This window comes from Artibeus jamaicensis, unplaced genomic scaffold (assembly GCF_021234435.1).
Source record: "Artibeus jamaicensis isolate MK-2021 breed Jamaican fruit bat unplaced genomic scaffold, CSHL_Jam_final contig_1132, whole genome shotgun sequence".
Lineage (NCBI taxonomy): Eukaryota > Metazoa > Chordata > Mammalia > Chiroptera > Phyllostomidae > Artibeus > Artibeus jamaicensis.
Window position 1 is genome coordinate 7,052,907 of NW_026521221.1, and position 25,305 is coordinate 7,078,211.

Consider the following 25,305-nt stretch of genomic DNA (forward strand, 5'->3'; position numbering starts at 1 on the left):
CTTACACGTGGGATCTAATGGACAACATACACTGACAAAATAGAAACAGGTATGGATGCAGAGAACACACTGACAGCGGTCGGAGTGGAGGGGAGTCAAGGGGCTGGATGAAAGAAGGGATCAGCTGGAGAACATATGAATCATGTATGTATAACCCATAGTAGACACAGACAATAGTGTGCTGATAGCCAGAGGGAAAGGAGGCGGGGGGTAGGTGGAGGTGGGCAAAGGGGAGATACATGGGGACAAAAAGAGAATTTGCTTTGGACGATGGGCACAGGATTCAGATGTGTGCAGATGGTGTTTTGTTGAGTTGTACACTTGAAATCTGTATGACTTTGTGAACCAATGTCACCCCAATAAGTTCAAGTTAAAAAAAAAATGAGCAAGTTCTGTAAAGATTTTTATGCCCACCCTGCTCATCATTAGAGATTAGGAACCTATTACCCAGGAAGAAGCTCCGTGGAGCCATGGCCTCAGACATGCACCCTCAGAGCACCAAGGTTTGGCTGGTCAGAGGGCGCACGTTAAAAACGAGCCCGACAGAAGTTTCCAGCCCTCCTGCGTTGCCATGCGTCTGTCTGTACCTCCCCACTGCCTGGGAGCGTTTCTCTGGGAAGAATCAGGTCAATTGCATCACACATACAGCTGTTCTGATGAGAAAAGTTTTATGTGGACAACACAAACTAAACAAGAACACTATAAACAAGGAGGGAAGTACAGGCTCAGCCAAAAAAAGCTGCTGTAAGTAGCAAGCAGGGAATATTTAAGCAGTGGCGTCAAAGACCAAAACCATACTTGCAAATCTAGTTTGGAACTTAGCCCTTTTTAAGTGCAGGAGGAAAGAAGTAAGGGAAGACCACACATGAAATTTAAAAAAAAAAAAATCACACACCCACCTTTTCATACTTTTTTTGCCCATTTTCCCTACAAGGAACAAATCAGACAAAGGAAAAGCCCAGGTTCTTTTCCTGAAGTACCCATATTTATTATGGACTTGTTAGAGAATCTGCGAATGGGGCTTGGATTTCAGAAAGCAGACTTCACTTTCCTTGGCCGCACTCACTCCAGACCAGCTACCCTGGGAAGGCTTGGGATACAGGCACAGAAATCCAGAAGAGGCAAGGAAAAATATGGCTCACTTAACTTATACATGATACACAAGGGCATCAGTTTCTCCAGCCACGCTTCTACCTGGGTCCTTCACTAAATTCTTAGCAGACTTCTCACTTGCAGCACCAGAGCTCAAGCAAGCTGTGAGACATATGGGAAAGCAGTATTTTGATCCAGGACGCACTGGGTCAGTCACTTCATAAAAGACAGTCACACACACCAGCCCCAAGCAAGTCCTCAGGGGCCCACAGCGGTTTGCTTTGTTGAGTGGAAGGTTGGGTTTTCTCCCTCCCAAGTTTTCTCCTGGCTGCTGCTGCTGCTGCTGAGCTCTCCGCCGTTCCCTCTGGACTCAACACAGCTGCTCAGCACAAACACGTTTGTGTGTAAGTGAGTGTAATTTATTGTTCTTCTGACGCTGGCTCATCCTCAGCCACTGGCTTCTCAACCTGTGACTCTGGAGGAATCAGATACTGGACCTCCTCTGTACTGATGGCTACCTTATCTGGCTGGAGCCACCTCTTGAAATGTTCCAAGGTGCTAGGAAAGAGCAAGAGAAAAGGGTGACTGCATTAGACCTCGATGATTAATTACTTAATGATTATGGCAGTTACTCAGACACTGCCTTCCCACCCACAACCAATTTCTTCCTACAATTGTTTTTCCCTGCTAAACAGCGATACTCCTCTGACAGCTGTGCATCCTGGCAGCTCCCAGGCATAATATACCCCCTGGCGGGCATTTCGGTTCTCAGCAGCATCAGGCCCCCTTCAAAGGCAGAGGCTCTGAAGGCTTGGTGAGAGCAGCTGAAGAGCTTATGCCTCAGTCCTGACTTTTTTCCCCCCTCAAAACTGGAGAGGAGAGACATTGACAAGGGAGGAAACATTCAAATAAATGCCAAATTATCAGTGAGGCAGAAACCTGAGCATCTTGAAATCGCATACCCGAGGCAGTCTGAGACAATTATACTTAGTTGCCCTGGCCACAGTTTTGTTTGCGTAGTTACCCTACAGCACCTCCCCAAGATGGAAACATCTGGGCAGCAATGTTCCCTAAGAAAAGGAAGGGCCACTATGCCAGGTGGCCCTTTTTTTGTTTGGACCCGTGGGGAGGGGGGAAGTGCTCTCCTACCACTTTCTGTGAGTACACAGCATCCTCACTCGAAAGCTATTAGACATTCGTGGTAAATTATAAATGACCAGAAATAATGTTAATTTCATTCTATGTTCCTCAATAGCACATTGTCTTAAGCCACAACCAGCAGATTTAAGACACCTGTCAGTGTATGGGGGACTCAGGCTGTGGGGGATTTATGTTGTGCTCAGTGGAATTTCTCAGCCCATCACATCCTTGCCAAAAGCAGACCACGGGGAGGGTCGCCTACCTGGCCTTCACGCAGGGGAAAAAGCACACAATTCCCCTACAAAATGGCCTCTTTCTGAAACATAAATTTTGAAGTTTGAAAATAAATGCATTATCTACTCTTTGCTGGTGCTTGCTCTGAACAATGAGAAAAGTGTCCCCACAGATGTAGGCTTGGGGAACAAGGGCCCACAGCTTGGGGACTCAGATGCTACACAGGCATTTAATCTTCATCTACCACACTTTTCATAGAATTATTTCAATTAGTTCTCTACAGAAGGGAAAACCACATTATTTTAGGTATTAATAAACACACAGAAATGTTAATGAGCCTTGGTGCTGATCTGATTTCAGAGAAAAAGAATTCTTAGTTGAGAATTAGGCAGAAGAAAGTTTTATCTTTTCATCTTAAAACTGGAGAAGAGGGAAATATTCAAGGGGAGAGAATATAATACCAAATTATTAGCGAGTCAAGAATCTGTACATCTTTAAGCCTTTTGTGTTTGAGACAGTTTAAAGCTTAATTGGGTTGAGCTTTTAAATACAGAAAAGAGCAAATTCTGTATTATTTTCTGAACCCTGAGAGGGTAGCTACCCTGACCTTAGATGCCATACTGATTTCCAAAGGATCTTGGAAAATGGTGATTAAATATTTAAGATAATGTAAGTGAGGGTACATTGCAAATTACAAAGTAAAATGTAACTGTGAAGTTTTATTTGCACATGGTCCACAATTTCAGCAGCAGTATCTTCGTCTAACACTATGGGACTCTCAAAATCAATGTTGATGATATGTTGCAAACTTAGGTTAAGTCATATTCCCCTAAGACCTTTTGTTAAAATCCAGGTTTTTACTCCCCTCACTGTCCTTTATTTTGAATAATTTGTTACTGAACTTTATAATTTGGCTAGGAAGAATCGTATTAATAGCTAACATTTTTATAGTGCTTTCCATGTGCAGGCACTGTCCTAAGCACTTTACACATAGTAATTCATTAAACCCTCACAATAACCTTATGAGGTTTCTGCCGCTTTACAGAGGAGGAAATCGAGGCACATACAGTTACTTACCCGAGGACACAGAACCAGTAAGTGGCAGAGCCACTTCCCAGTGTCAAACACTACCTTGCTTTGTGGCAGAAAGCCCTCTCTCCTGTCTGCATCTTGCCCACCTACAGGTACTGTTCAATCCTGCCTCCTTCCCTGGCGCCAACACCAGAGCCTATAGGGAGGTCAATAGTCTCTCAACTCCCACAGCGTGTTCTGTCACTTCTACTCATCTGGCTCTTCTCTTATGCTGCCTCACATAGTTAGTATCTGTGTGTATTTGTCATCTCTCCCCAACTAGTTCCAAGGACAAAACAAGAGGGTATTAATCTTCCTTACATGTGTCCTCTGCCCAGCCCCATGACACCAAGCACAGTGCGTTCAGTTAGTAGATGCTTAAGAAATTCATTCATTTAGTCTACACAAATGTGAGTGGCTACAATATGACAGAAAGTCTGTGTGGCAATGGAGATTCAGAGTAAGAAGACAGTTCCAGCTGTTGATTGAATACTATTGTACTTTCTCAAGTGCATTATGTACTTGTACTTAAAAATATGTGGCCCTTGCCCTGGCTTGTGTGGCTCAGTGTATTAAGCACTGGCCCATGAACCAAGGGTAACTGGATCGATTCCCAGTCAGGGCACATGCCTGGGTTGTAATACATAAAATTAAAAAAAAAAAAAAATCTGACCCTGGCCTAGGTGGCTCAGTTGGTTAGAGTCTTGATATGCCAAGGTTGTGGGTTCAATCCTGGTCAGGGCACATACAAGAATCAAATAATGAATCCACAAATAAGTGGAAAAACAAATTAATGTTTCTTTCCCCCTCTCTATCTAACATCAATATTTAAAAAAATTGAAGACAGTGGTTTATTCACAACAATATCCGACCTGCGATCAAGATGTAGATGGAGTATTTGCTTTTTGGCAAAATGCCCTTTCTCAAAAATCTGCTGCTGTACTCAGAACAAATAGAGCAAACTGACAAAGGATGATTTTAGCTCAGAAAAGCTGATGTTGATATCAACTAATATGGAGACTCAGATGTCACTCTTCCTGAATTCTTTAGAGAAGAATGCCCACAGTAAAACAGACTGTTCCCAGACTGCTCCCTGGGGCTGATGGGAGGAATGAGTTACCTCTCATCAGAATCGAGTCCATCCACAAAGAACTCTGCCGCTAACTTCTCCTGGAGGAACCGGTCCCAGCACTCCCTCTTGGCTTGGGCCAGGGTTCGAAGCATGTCCTTAGAAGTCACTTCCTGGTTCGAACCTTTGATTCTTCTCAGTTTCTTCTCTAAAGAAGGAAGAAATGGAGCTTAACAAGGAAACTGAAATGGAACTAAATTTAGAATGCGAACGCCAGCTTAAAAATTCTCTCACTGAGTACAGCCACACTCCCTACGAAAGAGCTCATTCCTTAAGGATGACAGATAGAGGAAAATGTACAGTTTTCTTTTTTCAGCGCAATGTCTTCACTCTACATTGTATCAAATAAATGTTTAACCCCAGAAAAGAGAAGAGCCATACATTTTCATAAATTGATGGTATATTTTCTTTGAAATCACAGAAGCCCAGCAGGTATCTCTCTAAGGAATGCCTGTTTTCCCTGGCTTGACATGTGTGTACTATCATCTTTCTTCAACTCCTTGAAAATAGTCTCTCTGAGGAGTAAGTGGTTTTTCTTTTTGCTACGATGACATGAAGTAGTTTCGAAACCTCGTGAGAATTAGAGAAAATGATGAGAGATCCAGTGGTTCATTAGACACTACAATTGACTTGATAAGAACTCAATAATAAGAGACTTTTAAGATTTCTATGTGTGATTAAATTCCTGGTTAAAGAGAGGGAATCTCCCAACGCTTTTTAAAGTTGCTCAACTTGTGGGAGCCTCATAAAAACAAACATCTTGTAATCCCTTTGAGAGTGATCCATATGGCTTCCTGATGATAGATGTTTAATTACTCTTATTTGCATTTTAAGTATAATTGTTGAACACATATACCCTTTTGAAGAATACAAGAAAGGGTATCACCATGTACCTTATAGATTGGTAAATGATAGCTTTGTGTTGGTGGGCAAGTAGACATCCAGCCTAGAGCCAACAGAAACTTTAAGAGTTGCAATCCTGTTGTCATTTCTAAACAAGCCACATCAGCTGGTGGCCACTGATCAAAACAAGAAATACCTTTTGTAGCTAAAGTTACTACCAAGAGTTCACCCACGTAAAACAGCTGCAGCTGACAAATGTTAAATATTTGAGGAATTTTTCCTCCTTAAGAACATGAAAAGGATTATGCCTCTCTCGTGTTAAACTGGCTAAGTTTTTAGTTGTTGATCTTAGTGAATTCTCTTTAATATAGTTTATTTGGCAATAAAAACAACCTTCATATTGTCTGGCCTTGGCTGTCAAGGTGGAAGGCACTCTTTTGCATCAGAAGAGGCCTTCCTTCCCTGCTGTGTGCTGAGTGATCTCAGCTGGACAGGCAGAGACTGGCACCATTACCTACTCCCAACCTGCCTGCCGTTGTCTCCCAGACCCTGCCATAGGAGCCAGGAATGGTTCTCGCTTTCCTCAGAGAAAGACATTTTAATCATCTTCTTAAGTGACTTTAGAAAATATCAGGGGCCCTGGCTGGTGTGGCTCAGTGGATTGAATGCTGGCCTGTGAACCAAAGGGTCATGGGCATGAATCAGTCAGGGCACAGGCCTGGGTTGCAGGCCGGGTCCCCAGTGTGGGGCATATGAGAGGCAACCACTGATGTTTCTCTCTCTCTCTTTCTACCTCCCTTCCTCTCTCTAAAGATAAATAAAACTCTTTAAAAATTAAAATAAGTTTAAAAAAAAGAAAATATCAGGGGAGTTTTGGCTTTCCAAAACAATCAAAATCATCACCAAATCCACAAAAGTTTTTCTTTTTTTGGTAATAAAATATAGATATTTTATTCTAGCTCCGGGAAATAAAAAAGGGTAGGGAGGTAGTATTTATATACATACATACATGTGGAATTTTTTTCAGATTTTAGTCTCATGAGTGTTCACATATTTAATCTATTTTTTGTTTTTTAATAAACACCCTTTGAAGCCATTGAAAGCATTCTAACACTACTACTTCTTATCTCGTCACAAATCCTTTAATATTGTTTGCATTGTATTTGCTGTGTGAGTTTTAATCACTTATGTGCTTAGTCAAACTATACATTAGAAGATGTAAGGGGTAAGCTTGCATTAAGTTATACTCTATATGTCAAAGTTACCCATCACATGTCTTTTTCATTATTTGGAACTTCACACATCCCGTGTTCTTTACGTAGACTGTTTCAGCTTCCAGTGCTGTACATATCTACACCTTCTGGATGGGACGACCCATGATCCATGAGCTTGGGGCCAACCCTAACCTGTGTAGCACCTGGGGTGGATTCCGCTTTGGTCTTACTTCGGAGCTGAGTTTTGTTGGCAAAGCCACTGACCGTTTCAGGTCTCAAGTTGTTTTTGCAACTATTTCTATTTCAGCAGAGCGTCCTAGCTTAGTTATTTCTTTAGGTTCAGGAAGTACTTTTTTTCTGTTGTTTTTTGTCCATAATAATTTAACTGTTTCATAAATTTGCTGGCTTGTAGCATATGCCTTTTCCCAGTTCGGAACCGCTTTGCCTAGTTTCAGGAGTTTGCTGTTGGGAACCGCTCTGCCTAGTTTCAGATGTAACTGCCTCCCATGGATAAGGCTGAGTGAGCGACCTCCAGACTGCGAGCCACTAAGGAGACAAAGCTTATCTCTTGCAGCAGCACTGCTTCTGCTTCATCCCTGCCCCCAACACTTGGTCGGTTAGTCAGAGATGGGTAAGACTCCTCAGAGGAGGGGCAACCTAAGCCAGACACGATCACCCGGGAGGCCTTCAAGAAGGACCTGGGGGGCTGCAACAAAGAGGGAGTGATGGACTCTCGCCCCCCAGCTATTCTGACATAGCCCAAGTCCCCATATACTCTGGGAGAAGCACTTCCTGGCTCTAATCCATTTAAGCCTGAAAATCTATGATGGGGGAGGCCGTGCAGCCCCTTGCCAGCTAGAGCAGAATCCAGGGTAATTGGGCGTAAGAAAGAGTTCCTAAAAGTCCTGTGAAGTCTGCTTTGCTAAGAGTGCTTTCATTCATATGATAAGGGTCCAAGCAGGAAATGAGTTTGTCTCCCAAAGTTTTTGCAACCCCCTTACCTGACAGACACTGACTCAGACTAAGCCCTCAGATTGCTTTGAAATGCTATCTGTTGTTTGATCCTTGCCGCCTGACATTAATTGATGAGCTTTACCTGTTTTCCTGTGTGTTTCAAACCTAAGAAAAGCTGTTGAAGAAGAGGCTCTTGGTCCTTCTCCTGTGAGAGATTGACTACCTCTCCTCCCCAAGCAGATCATGTCTTGGTAGTATTATATTTATCCATGGCAGACAGGGGGACTTGAGGGCAAAGTTGCCTCCACACTTTGCAATTATTATGCACTGAATTGGATAACAAATAGTTGCTCTGAAAGAGGCCAGTCCCAGTGGAGAACCAATGTTCTTAAATCTAGAACCTTTTCTTGCTGAAACCAAGCCTACCAATCCTGCAACTGTAATCACTCCAATTTTTGGAAGAAAATCTCATGGTGGGTTCTTCAGATAAACACATGTACCAGCCAACATAACAACCAGCTGTAGTGTGGATGGAGACAAAGCCCATTTCTAAGTCACCAGGCTGCTCTTCCACATAATTTAGCCTGGAAGCGGGGTGTAGCATATCAGGGGAGCTGCTCTACTTTCACTAGCTTTTGGGATTCCTCTTCTGTGGCTGCACGCACACTAATAGACACAAACATCAGACCTGTGGGCACAGTTGTCAGCTTCCCCATCCTAACCGCTCCCATGTCTCTGACCCATGAAGGTTTCCTACAGCCCCTGGGTGCAGAGTACCAGCATGCCAAAGGACCTGATTCTTCAGCTTTCTCAGAGTGTTGCTTCTTCTTATCATCATCAAACGGATGGTCTGACTTATCATAAAGCAGAGTTGTCAATGGCTCCTCGGCCATGGCTACAAATATTACTATTGCATCTTTGGTGGTTTCCCAGCAAATCTCACATTATACCCTCATCTATCTCATTATCCACCATTCCCCCTATGTTTTTCTCTTATTTTTTTCCTCCAATACACCGTTAACAAAATTCCTTCTGTTTTTACAAGATATTTCTTAGCAATCAAGTAAACTCTATTCAGATACTTCCTTCCTCAAAAGGTGCTTCTTCCTGAATTGCCTTTCCTTCCTCAAATAATTATTCCCAAGTTTGGCTTTGTAAAACACAAATGGGTCTCATGAGTGTTTAATAATAACATGTACTAAATTTTAAAGCATGGCGATCGCTGCCTTCGACTGATATTTCTCTTTCCCCTAGTAAAGGACCATCTCGACCTCTTTCCTGTGTTTTCCTGCGTTACTTTCTCACACTTCAGGCCATAGGACAGGATGGTGAAAATATGTTCAGGAAATAATGAAACATAAAATGGCTAACAAGATGCAAAATAAATTTTATGTCAACATTCTCCCGTTCCAACCATCAATCTACTTAATATAAGTTTTTCAAACTACAGCATGAGAAACCTACATGTAGCTCTAGGGCCATGGCCTTTTCTTTCTGGATGGCAAAAGGTTTGATACTTCAGAGTTATTTGAATATATGAGCCACCAACAGTAGGCAGAGAGTCTACAGAATGCCAAGAAATAAAGCAGAATTTAGATAAAACAGAGGCAAAAAATGATAAAGACTGTGTTAAGGGATGTATGAGGAAAAGGGGGTCCTTTCCACAACCAACCTAAAACACCCCCTAGACTTATACCTGACAGATACATGTGGTGAGGACAAAAAAAATTAAAGATTTTATTTGTTTACTTTTAGACAGAGGGGATGGGAGGGAGAGAGAGGGAAAGAAACATCAATATGTGGTTGCTTCTTGTGTGCCCACTACTGGGGGCCTGGCCTGCAACACAGGCATGTGCCCGAGACTGGGTATCGGACCGGTGACCCTTTGGTTTGTAGGCCAGCACAAAAAATACCCACATTTTTTTAAAGAACAGAAAACCAGGTCTGATGTAAAAGAATTTCAACAAGCATCCTTAAAGCATCAGTTTACAATTAAAAAAAAAAAGCCATCGAACTTACCTAGAGATGCTAAATACACTTCTGAATCCTGCAAGGGAGCCCAGGGCTTTGTGGCTGGCTGAGTAGGAAAGGCTGGGGCCTCCCTCTCGCCTGTCCCTGCAGGGTAAGAATCCATAAAGGAATCTGAGAAGGCATTTTTGGCACCATCCTCTTGGTCAGGATTTGGCAGGCAGGAACAGATTTCAGCCCAGAGATCTGGGCCAGATTTTGTGGCTGTAGAGTCAATGCTCTCAAACATTTTCATTTGGGATTTGAGCTGAAAAACAGAAGCTCAAGTGAGCAAGGACAGGCTTTAAGGATACAGTCTAAGTATGTAGTATTCAGATATGTGTATCCATTGGAGGTGATATACTTTTAAGAAGTTTAACAAAATTTTAAATGTCTTCTATTAGGTCCATGTTACTGAAAAAAGATGACAAAAACGTAATTGGGTTCCTCTTCTGCCTCTGCATTTGAGTTGTTTTCATAAGGAAGTTTGTCTTTAAAATGGAATTTCTATAAGCCAAATGCAAAAGGACAAATATTGAATGATTCCACTCATGTGAGGTCAAACTCATAGAGACAAAATTGGACAGTGGTTGCCAGGGGCTATAAGGATAGGGGGACGGGAGTGGGGGGTGGTTATTGTTTAATGGCTACAGAAGTTCAGTTTGGGAAGTTCTAGCATTGGATTGTGGTGATGGTTGCACGACAACATGAACGCCACTGAAACATCTAAAAATGGTTACAATGATTAATTTTATGTTTGCATGTTTTAAAACACACGGATGTGTGCCTTTCTATGACATTTCCAGTGAAGACAATCATCCTGCACTTTTCTCCAAAAACCTCCCAAAGGCAACCACTCTGTCCTCAGCCAATTAAATTCTGTTTTCAACAGGGCACAGACTATAAAGGTCTTGCCCAGTCCCATATACATAAGGCCAATAAAAGTGCTGCTTTGGTGAAAAGTGTCTCTCAGAGAGCACTGTCATATGCAGAGGCCCCTGTGCTCATTACATGTAGAAGCTGGCCTGTGTGCCTCGTGTTCTTATGTTAATAGAGACACTGAAAGACATTTAAATCACGCTGCAGGTGAAGAATCTGTAGGTTCTGAGGATCAGAAGAGTAACTTGTCAACGGTAGGTACATTACAGTATTGCTATATTGTGAATCCTTGACTGGAAACCAGACCTGTGCGTGCCACTTCAAAATCTATGTTTTTACCTAATACCCTGATTAGAAATATACTGAAAGTATCCCCCCAAAAAGGTATGTAGTAAGGGCTACGCACAGCGCCTAGGGCCTTTCATAACTATCTAGTTTTACAGGATGGGTTGACACTTCTCACGGGGGTGAGCCTTTGAGATTAGGAAGGCTGCCTGCAGAAAGGTTTATATAATTGCAGGAAAACCCAAACCAGCACAAGGGCCCGGAAGTAAAACGGACAGATATGTCACGGCCGCCCTGAAAGAACTGATGTCAGGGACCATAAAGGATCTCACCCCATCCCAAACTCGTTTAAACACACCCAAACCAAAAATTTGCTCACACCGGAGTCCCGGTACCCATACCCCCCCAGGAAGTCCACAGCACAGTGAACTCCGGTGCCCAGAACCGGAGCCTCAGTCACCTGGTCTCAAGGACTGGCTGGGAAGGATAAATCAGGGTCCGAGGTCTTTCTGTGGTATTCCAGAACGGTGCCCCGAGCCGACGATACGAGACGCTAGGGCTCCCGCCCCTGCTCACCTACAGCAACAGCCGGCCTAGCTGCCCGCAAACCCTCAGCTTAGCTCGGCTCACTCAGCCCCTTTGAAGTAGGTGGGTGGAGCCTCCGAATGTCGGATCCTGGAAGTCCTCCAACCACCAGCCGAGCTGGCAATGTTCTGTGTCTCCATAGGTCGGTGGATAAGGAAGTGAAGAGCTGAGTGAGAAAAACGGGTGGGCGGGCCTGTTGTTGCCAGGAAACGGTGGAATTAAGCGCCCTGGGCCTCCACTTTTCCCTGGAGCTAGATTGATTGAACTTTTTTATTTTTTAATTTTATTTATTGATTTTTATAGAGAAAGAGGAAGGGGGTAGAGAGAGAAATATAGATTTATCCACCCACTTATTTATGCACTCCCTGGTTGCTTTTTAATTGCCCTGACTGGAGATCCGTCCTCACCCTTGGCCTTTTAGGAGGGTTCTCTTATCAACTGAGCTACTGGGCCTGGGCCAGGGCCAATTCCGATTATTTCTGTGTACTTCAGACCCGGGGACGGTGCCCTCCACCGATCTCCTGCTCAGATGATGAGGCTCGGTTTTCAAGGCTTCTGACTTTTGCTTGCTCCCTTGAGCAGGTTCACCTCCTCAACAATTCTCCAGGCCAGTGTTTGTCTCTGAAAATGTCAGCCCTTTGCTACCCAAGTGAGAGCACTCGGATGGGGAAGGAGGAGACTTCTCTTAAAGGACACACCTATGTCCCATTCAAGTTATGAAACTTTCCCTGATTCATGTAATCAGTAGTGGCCAAGCTCCAGTTGCTTTAGGCAGGAATTCAAGATATAGACTAGGTATGAGTTCCAGAGGTCTTTTATGGCTTAGTGTATGAGGATGCACCAAGGGGCAGACAACTTTACAAATAACAGCAAATACTTAACAGAGAATCTGACAGAAGTGTGGTCAGAGTACATACAGCAGACAGTGGCCTTGGGAGATGAGTGTCAAAACACTTTTTGAAAGGAAATGGCCTTTGCCCTGACAAGATGGTTCAGTTGGTGAAGCATCCTCCCCTACACCAAGAGGTTGTAGGTTTTATTCCGGTCAAGGCAAATACTGTATTTTGATGTGAATAATGTGCACTCATGTTTTTCGACCCAAATTTTCAGGGGAAAAAATCTTTCATTTTAATTTTTAAATTAAATTATTTATTTACTTATATTTAGATACTTGCTTCTTGTATTATAAAAGAATTTTAGCACTTATTTTTGAATATACAGATATTATTATTGCTTTCTAGAGTTACTTTTAATGCATAAGCATAAATAAAATTATATATATATATATATATATATATATGGAATTAGTACTACCCATGTATAATGCCCATCCTTATTTTTCCCTCAAAAACTTTGGCAAAACATGCACGTTATATACATGGCAAAATACAGTATTTTCCCTGACCTAGGTTACAGGTCAAGGACCCGTTCCCTGGTCCTTTGGGTAGGCAACAGATCCATGTTTCCCTCTCTCTTTCTCTTCTTCTCTAAAATCAATAAATATATCCTCAAGTGAGGATTGAAAATACTCAAAAATAAAAGGTGACCTTGGATATCTTAGGGGTTATCAATATGCTGCAATGCAATTCTTCTTCACCCCTAAATCCCCAATTTCCAGGGCTGCTTACTTCTAAAAAAAAACCATTAGTAGAAAGAACTTGGCTTATGATCTAGTCTCTAGATGTGTCCAAAGCCAATTAACATGGCTATGGTGTTAACAACTACTGACATATGAAAATAAACTACAAGGTACTTCCTTGCTTACATTTATAACCAAACTTAGAATATGCAAACAAAAGGAAGTGAAGGTTACAAAACAAAGGAGCAAATAAAAGGCAAGATTTTGATGGTGCTTATTTACAGGGAATAAATGGGGGGAGTGGAATCTCCCACTGAAGGATCTTTAGAGTCTATATACAGCATGAATCTGGCAGCATCTGATTCATAGAAAGGTGCACAATCATAGGTCTGCGGGTGTTTCATTGAACTACTCCATGGCCTCTCAACTCACTTATGCCTTTTTCTCTGATTCCCTGCTCACCAAACAAACTCTTGATTTCAAATTTGGCCTCTCAAATATCTTGATAAGGGTGTCTTCAACAGTAGGAACAAATGGAATACATTTTATAATTTAAAGTTACAGTTGAAAATTGACAAATTGGTACCCTCAGTGATTCACCCATGTCCTCTGAGTAATTAGTGTGTGTGCTGGGTAAATGCAAACCAGATCCTGGACTTGCACAGCTGAAACCATGGTGATCTCCTCCTCTCCAGTGACTTCTCACACTGGGAAGCCAGACAAGGGCAGTGAGCATAGGACCTGAATAGACATTTCTCCAATGAGGGTATACAGATGTCCAATAGACACATGAAAAGATGCAAGACATCACTAATCATCAGGAAAATATAGATTAAAACCACATTGAGTATCACCTCACACCTGTCAGAATGGCTAGTACCAATAAATCAACATACAATGTGTTGGGGAGGATGTGGAGGAAAGAGGACCCTCATGCACTATTGCTAGGATTGTAAACTGATGCAGCTACTAAGGAATTCATATGGAGGTTCCTCAAAAAAGCAAAAATAGAACTACCTTATGGCCTGGCAATTTCACCTCTGGGTATTTATCCGAAGAAACCAAACACACTAATTCAAAAAGACAAATGTGGCCTTGGTTGGGTAACTCAGTTGGTTAGAGCATCCTCCCCATATGCCAAGGTTGTGGATTCAATTTCCAGTCAGGGCATATACAAGAAAGCAACCAAGGAATGCATAAATAAGTGGAACAACAAAATCGACCTCTCTCTCTCTCTCTCTCCCTCTCCTCTCTCTCTCTTACTCTCACTCTCACAAAAATCAGTTAGCCCTGACTGGTGTGGCTTAGTTGGTTAGGCATCATTCCTCCAAGCAAAAGGTCACCTGTTTGATTCCCAGTCAGGGCATATGCCTGAGTTGCTGGTTGGTACCGACTGGGGCATGTAGGTGAGGCAACCGATTGATATTTCTCTTGTTTCTCTCTCACATCAATGTGTCTCTCCCTCTTTCCCCTCTCTCTAAAACTAACTAAATAAAAATCTTTAAAAAAAAAAAAACAATTAACAACAACAACAAAAAGGAGCCTCATCCCTTAAACCAAAAGGTCACGGGTCTGATCCCTGAGCAGAGCACATAGGAGAAGCAGCCTATCGGGTTTCTCTTGCACATGGATGTTTCTGTCTCCCTCTCTTCTCCTCTCTCTAAAATAAGTAAGTAAGTAAATAAATCTCTTTTCAGGAGCTTTTCCAGACCTAAGGAACTTTGAGTATACCTACACGAAATCAATACTTTCGTTGAGTCTCACCGTCTCTCAGCTGACCACTGAACTCATTCCACTCGTTCCCCTTGCTCCCTTTCTTCACATTCCCCACCTGGGCCTCAGGATTGGCTGGTGTCGAGTGACGTATTCAGATTGCGACCCAAGGGTGGCGCCCGCGTGGTTATGTGGCTAGGTGTCCGTGGATGGCTCCCGATTTGCGTGCGCGAGTGTTTTAACCTGCGGTGCCTCGGCTTTGCCAGGACTTGCAGTGGCCGTAGGGGCCCCATGGCAGAAACGCTCTCGACTGAGACGGAGGCAGTGAGAGGGTTGAGAGCTCAGGCTCAGCAAAACGGAGACGCAGGTGGCGTCGCGAGTGGTGAGCCGCCCCCAGGGCACCCGCAGCCGACGGCCGGGGGAGTGGAGCTGGCCCCAAAGGACCGGCAGCTGGCCGCAGGGAGCGAGGAGCAGGCCCCGGCTGCACCGCAGGACCCAGGCAAGCGGAAGAAGCGGCGGGGCGCAACCCGGGAGCGCGTGGTGCCGCCCCCGAAGAAGCGCCGGGCAGGGGTGAGCTTCGGCGATGAGCACTTTGCAGAGACCAGCTACTACTTCGAGGGCGGCCTGCGCAAAGTGCGGCCTTACTACTTTGACTTCCGAACCTACTGCAAAGGCCGTTGGGTGGGCCACAGCTTGCTGCACGTCTTCAGCACCGAGTTCCGAGCCCAGCCCTTGTCCTACTACGAGGCTGCGGTCCGAGCAGGGCGTCTGCACCTCAACGAGGAGCCGGTACAGGACCTCAGCATTGTGCTCAAGGTGGAGTCCTGATAGGGCTGGCCGGAAGGGAGCGAGGAAAAGGGCAGGGTTTTTTTTCCGAGCTAGTAGGGCGTAGGTACTGGAGTAAAATCGGAATAATTCCGAAGCTTTCTCGCTTTCCCTTGGAAAAGTCTTTCAGCCCCCTCCTCTCTCCCATGTCCACAAGTAGCCTCAGCGCTTCAAAATTCAGTGCTTCAAAAATAGTGCTTCCTTGTTTCCAAAGGACAGAAGTTGAAAATCTTGCGGCAGCAGCCTTGTACCACTGGCACTGACACGGATCACTCGATTTCGCATTGTGGATGTCCGTACAAATAGTGTAGTAGACGCTATCGTTTATGTCTCCTTACTGTGTGCTGGGCACAGAGTTAAGCATTTTAAGTACTTAATATTTAATTTTATCGACATCCTTGTGGGGTATGTTTTGCCACCTCATTTTACCTGTGAGGAAACTAAGGTAAACCTTGTGGAGGTAAGGCAACGGCGTCAATTCCAAAGCCTGTGTTCTTTATATTTAGAGAGAGGGGAAGGGAAGGACAGAAATATCAGTGTGTGGTTGCCTCTTGTGTGCCCCCAAGTGGAGGCTTGGCCTGCAACCCAGGCATGTGCCCTGACTGGGAATCAAACTAGCGACACTTTAGTTCGCAGCTCGCGCTCCATCCACTGAGCTACGCCAGCCCGGGCTCAATCCCTGTGTTCTTATAACTACTTCAATTATTTACTATAGAGCCTAATACGATAGAATGGTGAACTATTATAGGGATAAAGACGAGCTGCCTAGCCCAGTGCTTTGACCCTTTTTAAAATTCCTTCACAGCTGAGAGGTACCAGACACCCCTGTCAGTAACACTGGCTCACCAGGTTGTGAGAAGAGACAAGGAGATTTCGGCATTCGGGAATGGGTGGTGGTTTGAATCCTCTCCCCGTTCCCAATTTTGAAAAGCACATTTTACAGACAAGGAAACAGGCCCAGAGAAGTGAGGTGACTTGCAGTGAGCCTGTGGGAAATCCAGGTCTAGAGCTCAGATCTCTGGACTTAAAGCTTGGTGTTATTTCTTTAAGGTCATGGGGAATGATGGTTTATGGAGATTTTTCCCCTCTAGTTAAACATATATTTACCTTTTAAATAAAACATTGTAGAGAAAATACAATCAATACAAAATTTAAAAAAAAGAAAATACAAATAAGCAAAATCAAAAACCATCCATAATCCCATCACCCAGAGATATTACCATTAAGGTTTTGGTATATCCTTTTAGTTCCTTTTTCCAGTGCCTGCTTCTGCCCGTGTTGTGTGTCTGCATTTTTACAAAATGAGAATGTACTACACATACTGCTTTTTCTGTGTAAGGACATATAGTGACCATTCTTCTGTGTCAGTAAATAACAGGAAGCTGTGTGTGAAGTTGACTGATGACAGATTGCTGGCCTCGAGGCTGACCGATTGCCTGTGTCGTTGGCAGGACAATGACTTTTTGAGGAACACAGTGCACAGGCATGAGCCACCAGTCACAGCAGAGCCTGTCCGCCTGCTGGCTGAAAATGAAGATGTGGTGGTTGTAGACAAGCCTTCTTCCATTCCTGTCCACCCCTGTGGCCGCTTCCGACACAACACAGTCATCTTCATCCTGGGCAAAGAGCACCAACTTAAGGAGCTACACCCACTGCATCGGCTTGACCGCCTTACATCAGGGGTCCTTATGTTTGCCAAGACAGCAGCCGTTTCGGAGAGAATACATGAGCAGGTTCGGGACCGGCAGGTGAGCCTGGCTTTTGTCTCATTGCAGGTCTCTTCTGGGCTCACAAATGCTGTATGTCAAAAAGGTGTCCCTGAGTTCTAGCTGAAGTAGGCCGTTGTATTTCATCTGGCCACGGTTCCTACCTTCAGGGAGGTTGACACCTAAAGTGCCAAAAACAGGTTATTCATATCTCTTACGCGTCAAGAGACTTATAGAGATGGCATACACTGCCTCTCTTGGTACTTTGCTCTTTTGATGTTTTAAAGTGCTGGCAGGCTGAGCAAAGTTTTTGAGATTATGGAGAGAGCCTACCTAGTGGAAAGATTGTGGATGAAATTGGAAGAGGCTTGGGTAAAATGGTTAAATGATAGTGATTGTGGTCTTGAGACTTATAATTGTGGATCTGATTGCTACATTTATTGAGTGCTTATCGTATACCAAATACATTGAGTCTAACTTTCTGAATCCTTGTAACAGCCCTTTGAGATAAAAGCTTTTCTAATTTCACTTTTTCTAGGCAAGTTAAATGGATTTAAAGAGACTAAGTAATGGACTCTGAGCCATGAAACTGGCAAATGGTGGAGCTGGGGTTTGCATCCTCTTCTGTGGCACTGGTGCATTCCTCACCACTTGCAGAGGGTCAGGGCTTCATGAGTTTAGACTTCGTGCTGATTTTCTCCCTCTTCCCTCCTGTGTAGCTGGAGAAGGAGTACGTGTGCCGGGTAGAGGGGGAGTTCCCTGCTGAGGAAGTAACCTGCAAGGAACCCATCTTGGTAGTGTCTTACAAGGTAGGGGTGTGCCGTGTAGATACCCGGGGCAAGCCCTGTGAGACAGTGTTTCAGAGACTGAGCTACAATGGCCACTCCAGTGTGGTGCGGTGTCGGCCACTCACAGGCCGCACCCACCAGATCCGAGTCCACCTCCAGTTCCTGGGCCACCCCATCCTAAATGACCCCATCTACAACTCAGTGGCCTGGGGCCCCTCCCGGGGCCGGGGTGGCCACATTCCCAAGACGGATGACGAATTGCTACGGGACCTTGTGGCAGAGCACCAAGCCAAACAGAGCCTGGATGTGATAGATCTCTGTGAAGGTGACCTGTCCTCAGCACTCACAGACTCGACAGCTCCCTCCTCAGAACCAGGCAAGGACCACCTAGAAGGCTTGGTTGCATCTGCCCAAAAGATGGATGGAATACTTGAAGCAGCCCCTCAGGATCTGGACACAAAGGCCCTGGCACCAGGAAATGCAGCTGAGAAAGATGTTGTGAATCAAGAGATAGACCCCCTCTGTGCAGAGTGCCGACTAGTGCGACAGGACCCCTTGCCCCAGGACCTTGTGATGTTTCTGCATGCCCTGTGCTATAAAGGGCCAGGATTTGAGTACTCTTCGCCCATGCCTACCTGGGCACAGGATGACTGGCAAGAGAACTGAGACCTGTGGCATATGGAGAAATTACTTCTTGGGTTGGAAGAAGCCATGGAATAGGAACTGACCTCATGGAGTGGTACTCGAGCTTTCTGTAAGGAGAAGGTGGATTCTTAAAGGAACTGTTTATACTTGTTACCTCCTTCAGCTAGAGTTTGGGGACTTTTTGGTTTGTAAATACCTCCCTTTTTCTTATACCTCTGGTATCTGGTTTTCCTACTGCTTTTTTTTTATTGAGGTAAATTTACGTAACACAATTAACCATATTAAGGTGTACTGTTTAGTGGCATTTAGCACATTCACAATGTTGTGTAACCATTACCTCTTTCCTAGTTCCAAAATGTTTTCATCACCCAGAAGGAAACTCGTACCCAATAAACAATTATTCTCCATTTCCCCTTCATCCCAGTCACTGGTAACCATTAATACACTTTTTGTCTCAATGGATTTGCCTATTCTGGACTTTTCATATAAATGGATCATATAAAAGATAATTTTTTGGTGTCGTCTTTTGCTTATCATAATGTTTCAAGGCTTATCCAATTTATGGGATACATCAGTACCTCTGTCCTTTTTATGGCTGAATAATACTCCACTGTGGGTATATTATACTGGCCATGTTTTTGTGTACAAATTTTTGTTTGAATTTGTATTTTCAGTTCTTTGTATGAAAGAGTAAAATTGCTGAGTCATATGATGATTCTGTGTTTAAATTTTTGAGGAGTCATGAAACTTTTCCACAGTGGCTGAGCCGTTTTGAAATGGGAAAAGCCGGCATTCGTTCGTGCTACCTGTCACCACCACAACCAGTAAGTAGGGACAAGGACTGAATTTTTGTGGGCACTTTATTTAGATGCTGGCAGTCTGAGAAGATAGTGGGTTGTGTGCCCTCAAAGAAGTCTTAGCATTTCATCTCAAGCCCACCTTTTTATAGGAAGAAGAGAGGGTACACAAGGGATTTGAAAAAAGATAAGAGTTGCAGTCTGGCTGCAGCCTTCCCAGTATTTTATTTGTTGATCAACAGTTACCTGCCACACAGATGTTCCCTCCCGGGAACACCAGTGCTCAGATACATAGGTTGCAGGACCCCTGGGGCACAAGGGTTGGATTGCGTGTCAGCCTGGAGTCCTGTAGGTCCTGCATTCCAGTTCCTGGAATGACAGCTTCCCACAGGCATTAATCCCTATGCCTATCAACTATGACTGAAACTAGAATATTTTAACTCTTTTGAGTTCCCCTATCAATTTTACATTCCCAGGGACTACATGCCATGTTTACAATTTCTCCACATCCTCATCAATACTCATTTTCCGTTATCCTGGTCATAGTTAGCCTAGTGGGAGTGGAGTGCTACTGCACGGTTTAGCATCTCTGCATGTGTGTATTGGCCATTGTTATGTATTTGGAGAAATGTCTATTCAGATCTTTTGACTATTTTTGAGTTGGGTTGTTTGCCTTTTTTGTTGTTGAGTTATAAGATCTCCATATATATTTTGGATATAAGACCATTATCAGATAAATAATTTGCATGTATTTTCTTTTTTGTAGGTTGTCTGTACATTCTGTGTCCTTTTATTCACAGAAGTTTTCATTTTTTTTGTTGTTGTGGTAAGAACACTTAACATGAGATCTGCCCCTTAACAAATTTTTATGAGCATAATACATGTTAACTGTAAACAGTGTTGAACAGCAGATCTTCGAAACTTAATCATCTTGCATAACTGAAACGTCATACCTGTTGAATAGTAATTCCCCAACTTCCCCTGCTCCCAAGCCGTGACATCATTCTGCTCTCTATGTGCTTGACTTTGACAGATACCTGAGGAAAAAAATCTCGTTTTCCTTTACTCACTACTTAGAGAATACTCTATACTTCAAATGTGTGGGGATTTCCTAGATCAGCGAGGAGGTGTCCTGCAGTTGAGCTCAATTCTGACACTGTCAACCTGGAGAAAGGGTCGGATTTCACAAATTAAGGGCTTAGTCCCACATGTCAGTCTCAAATCGGGTTGTCACCTGTGTGCTTCTGACCGACCATAAATCAGAGGTTCCTACAACCCTCTCTGACTTTATCATTTACTGGAATGGCTCACAGAACTCAGGAAAAGGGTTTACTTGGTAGATTGCTGATTTTTTACAAAGGATATTAAAGGACACAAATGAAAGGCCAGATAAAGAGATATAAGGTAAGGTCCGGAAAGGTGTTGAGCTCAGGTGCTTCTGATCCCGTAGATCTCAGGATATGCCACCACCTGGGCATGCAGATGCCTTCTTGCTCACCAGCCTGGAAGTTCTCTGAGCCTAGTTTGTGTCTGGAGACACATCTGTTCAAATCCTTTGCCCATTTTTTAGTTGGCTTATTTGTGGCTGGAGGGGGTTTTGCTATAGAATTAAGGAAGTTTTTAAAAATATTTTATTCACATCTTTAGAGGGGAAGGGAAGGAGAGAGGGAGAGAAATATCAATGTGTGGTTGCCTCTTGTGATCCCCTCCTGGGAACTGGCCTACAACCCAGGCATGTGCCTTGACTGGGAATCGAACTGTGATCTTTTGGTTCGAAGGCCTGCGCTCAATCCACTGAGCTACACCAGTCAGGGAGGAAGTTTCTTATATTTTTTCTTAATAACCCCTTCACAGAAAGATGGTTTGCAGATATTTTCTTCCATAAGTTGCCTTTCGCTCTGTTAATCGCTTCCTTTTCCTGTCCAGCCTTTTAGGTTGATGTAGTCTCACTTTTCTATGTTTGCTTTTGTTTCCTGGGCCTGTGACAAGTTTAGTTTTGATGCAGTCCAACTTTTTCTTTTATTTTTAGTGCTTTTGATGTAATTATCTGAGAATCCATTGGCAAATCTAAGGTCATGAATATTTGCCTCTATTTTCTTTTAAAGGTTTTATAGTTTAGCTCTTATGTATAGGTGTTTGATCCATTTTGAGTTGATTTTTTAATATGGCGTGGGATGGGGGTTCAAGTTCTTTCTGTTACTTGTTGGATATGCACTTTGCCTCGTGATACAGAGATATCTGATCAGATCACTGGGGGTGGGGGGAGGAGCCATAAGAGAAGGTTGCCTGAGGCAATGGTAAATAGACCAGGATGGGATTGGCTGAGAAGCTGAATGCGTCCGGAGTGAATGGAATGATGGGCTGGATTAGAAATCAAAGAAGGGCTCTCTGGCTCTCACTTCTTCCTCAAGGATGCCTGGATGATCATCCTGCAGCTGCCTGTGTTTCCCAACGGAGGGTATTTTGGATGGGAAGGAGCTCCGGATGCAGCCTAGGATCAGGCTGGCCTGACAGAGGGTGGCAGGGTTCCTCTTTTTTTTCTGGTGTATTAGAGGGGACAAGCTCGAGGCAAAAACCTGCCATTCTCCCAAAATTGTATAGTTTTTGTATCTTATGTTGTTCTAGTTTGTAAACTAATCCTATGAAAATAAGATAATTAAAACTAACAAGGGGAATGCTAGCAGGTGTTAAAGAGTTTAGCCTTAATTAATGGGTATAAATGATTATAACTGAAGAATTGAAGAGCTTAGCCTTAATTGATAGGTTTAAATCTATCAGTTAATGCATGTGGAAAGCTGTTACTCCAAAATTGTGGAGCTTTTGAATAAAGACTCCTTCCTTTCCTTTATCACCAAACCTTTGCCTCTGGAATTTTGCCTAGAGGGCAGCACAACCCCACTCGCACCATTTGTTGAAGAGACTGTTCTTTCCCTATTGAATGTTCTTTGCACCCCTGTAGAAAATCAATTGACCACAGATGTATTGGTTTATTTCTGGACTCTTGATTCATTCCCGTTGATCTCTGTGTCTCCGCCACCACTGCCACACAGCTGTGATTTCATTCCTGCAAATGAGGGTGATAGGATTTTTTAAATTTAATTTGTTACTGTGGTAAAAAACATATAACAAATTTTCCACTTTGGACTTTTAAGTGTACAGTTTAGTAGTGTTAAGTATGTTCACATTGTTGTGAAACAGATCCCCAGTTTTTTCTTCTTGCCTGACAAACTCTATACCACTCCTCTCCCCTCCTACCCCAAGGTCCCGGTAACCACCATTCTACTTTCTGTTTCTATGAATTTGATTACTTTAGGTACCTCATATAAGTGAACCCACACACTTTCATCTTTGTGATTGGCTTATTTCATTTAGCAGAATGTCCTCAAGGTACATCGAGGTTGTAATGTGACAGGGTTCTTTTTAAGGCTGAACAATAATAAATACTCCGCTGTGTGTGTATATCGCATTTTGTCATCCCTCATTCACTATGGACACAGGCTGCTTCTACCTTTTGGCTGTTGTGAATAATGCTGCTGTGAACAAGGTTGTGCAAATGCCTCTTAAATATCCCACTTTCAGTTCTTTTGAGTGTATATCCAGAAATGGGATTGCTGGATTATATAGTAAATTCTACTTGTAATTTTTTTAGGAATCTCCATACTGTTTTCTACACCATTTGTATCATTTTACAATTCTATCAACAGTGAACAAGGGTTCCAATTTTTCCATATCCTCACCAACACTTAGTATTTTCTGGGATTTTTTGCAGTAGCCATCCTAGCGGGTGTAAGGTGATATCTCGTTGCAGTTCCGATTTGCATTTCCCTGGTAATTAGTGATATTGAGATCTTTCATTTGCTTCTTGGCCATTTATATATCCCTTAGAGAAATGTCTATTCAAGTCTGTGCATTTTTTAGAGGGTTGTTTTTTGTTGAGTTCTTTAAGTGTTCCTTACATGTTCTGGATGTTAACTTTACAGATGTATGATTTGCAAATATTTTCTCCCATTCTACAGGTTCTTTTTCTTCTGTCTGGTGATTATGTCCTTTTGTAACAGGGTGCGGCCAAGAAGGGGGCCCCAAATAGGGATTTGGAATGGGGTCCAGAACTCAAGGTGTCCAGGAAATACTAGAAAGATATATAAGGCGTCCTCCCCCACACACACAGGTATGAGTTGGGGGAAGGGACAAATGGAGCAGGGCCATTGAGAGCTGTTTTGTACAGCAACAGCTTTGCAGCTAACCTCTGGCATGGCCATTTAACGTATCTATAACCTTTAACTGGTTGCATAGATATGTTAAATAGCTATGGCCTCGCTCTGAGCCAGGGGAATGGAAAGGGACTCCCCCCCCCAGGGTATAACTGGGGGCAGGTCCCCCAGGTTAAGGCACCTGCATGAGAGCTTGGAGAAGATTGGCTCTACACCATAGGGCCACGCCTGCCCAGACCCACTATGGCAGCCCAGTAAAGCTGGAAGGATACAGGAGTGCTGGCAAGCGTAGCCGATTGTGGGAGGAGTCCCAAATGAAGCTGCAGAGGAGGATTGTTGCGAAGATTTAAAACCCTCACGTGGTAGCCATTGAGGAGAGAGCCACATCAGCTTTGGTGGGAGAGAGGACCACGTGGTTGTGGCAGTGAAGAGAGAGAGCCACGTGCTTTTCACCATAGTGGGGACTCCCACAGCTGGGGTGGAGAGAATCACCATGTGGCTTTAGCAGAGAACCGCCACTCGGCTTTGGCAGAGTGGTGACCCCCCCTCCTTTGCAAAGAAGAACCATGTGGTTTTGGCCAGAGTGGGGATCCCTGCAGCTGTGGTAGAAGAAGACCTCAAGGCTTTGGGGTGCTCCCTTTGGCCACATGGCCTGGGAAGCAGGAGAGGCTTTGCCTGGAAGAAGGGTAAAAGAACTCTTGCCAGTAGGCCATGAGAAGGTGCCACATGGCTTTTGATTAATTAGAGATCCTGCCTGGACAGTGACACAGCTGATAGTACCAGCAACCTGAATCACGGACGCCTCCTTCTTTTCCTGTGTTATGGTTCCCCAAATTAGGGCAGGGGAAGAAGGAAGCACTGTGGGTATCTGGGGGTATCCAAAAGGACTTTGATATTTTAATGAAGACATTAGGTCACTACTTTAAGTCTGTATAGCCTTAAATAACATTTCCTTTCCTTTTCACAAATCTCTGGCATTGAGAGATCTCTTTCCGATCTGGCAGCGGGCATAACGAACCTAGTGGGGGGGGGTCCTTCTAGGTAATAGTATATCGTGACCTCCTGGTCTGTTCTGTAACACTTTGATACACATTCTTCCAGCAATGTACATGCCTTATACCTCCTTGTTTAAATTTTAATACTAAGCATATTATTCTTTTGGACACTATTTTGAATGGAATTGTTTTCTTAATTTTGTTTGAATCATTCATTGCTAGTACATAGAATTACAACTGATTTTTGTGTCGATTTTGTATCCTGCAACTTTGCTGAATTTATTAGCTTAATACTGTGTGTGTGTGTGTATGGATTCTTAAAGCACCTGTATTTTTTCCTGTCATCTGCAGGTAGAGATAATTTTACTTCCCCTCTAAACTGTTTGCATACTCTCTTCTTTTCATTTGAAGATTGTTCATGTTTCAAAAGTGGCAATTTGATCAGTTAGTAACTACATCAGAACAACTAAGATTACCTAGCAATGTGACTGGCAGCAGCAACTGGAAGCATAATAGTGTGGCTCGAGAGCTTTGGGAACTTCAGAAGCAACACAGGTACCAGTGAGGGCTACAATGACAACAGGAGGGAGCCCTCGGCCTGTCGCTCACCATT

General features: G+C 43.6%; 2 protein-coding genes and 1 pseudogene across 4 annotated transcripts; 1 reads left to right on the top strand and 2 right to left on the bottom strand.

Moving 5' to 3' along the window:
- Nucleotides 1–653: 653 nt before the first annotated feature.
- Nucleotides 654–14,948, bottom strand: CCDC32 (coiled-coil domain containing 32). Of its 3 annotated transcripts, none has more exons than XM_053665637.1 (5): nucleotides 14,748–14,948; nucleotides 11,425–11,599; nucleotides 9,697–9,952; nucleotides 4,658–4,814; nucleotides 654–1,650 (listed from the first exon to the last, which is right to left on the bottom strand). In XM_053665637.1, the coding sequence occupies exons 3-5, from the start codon at nucleotides 9,938–9,940 to the stop codon at nucleotides 1,512–1,514; spliced, it is 540 nt and encodes a 179-aa protein (XP_053521612.1). In that variant the 5' UTR covers nucleotides 9,941–9,952; nucleotides 11,425–11,599; nucleotides 14,748–14,948; the 3' UTR covers nucleotides 654–1,511. The 3 variants fall into 3 exon arrangements, with proteins under 3 accessions (XP_053521612.1, XP_053521615.1, XP_037017654.1); XM_037161759.2 differs by having other exon boundaries at nucleotides 658–1,650; nucleotides 11,309–11,599; XM_053665640.1 differs by lacking the exon at nucleotides 11,425–11,599.
- Nucleotides 6,838–8,524, bottom strand: LOC119061282 (MICOS complex subunit MIC27-like; annotated as a pseudogene).
- On the top strand, nucleotides 14,897–19,398 carry RPUSD2 (RNA pseudouridine synthase domain containing 2). The gene is made up of 3 exons (XM_037161757.2): nucleotides 14,897–15,541; nucleotides 17,002–17,298; nucleotides 17,976–19,398. Exons 1-3 carry the CDS (start codon nucleotides 14,915–14,917, stop codon nucleotides 18,708–18,710), a joined length of 1,659 nt encoding a protein of 552 aa, XP_037017652.2. The 5' UTR covers nucleotides 14,897–14,914; the 3' UTR covers nucleotides 18,711–19,398.
- The last annotated feature ends 5,907 nt before the right edge of the window (nucleotides 19,399–25,305 follow it).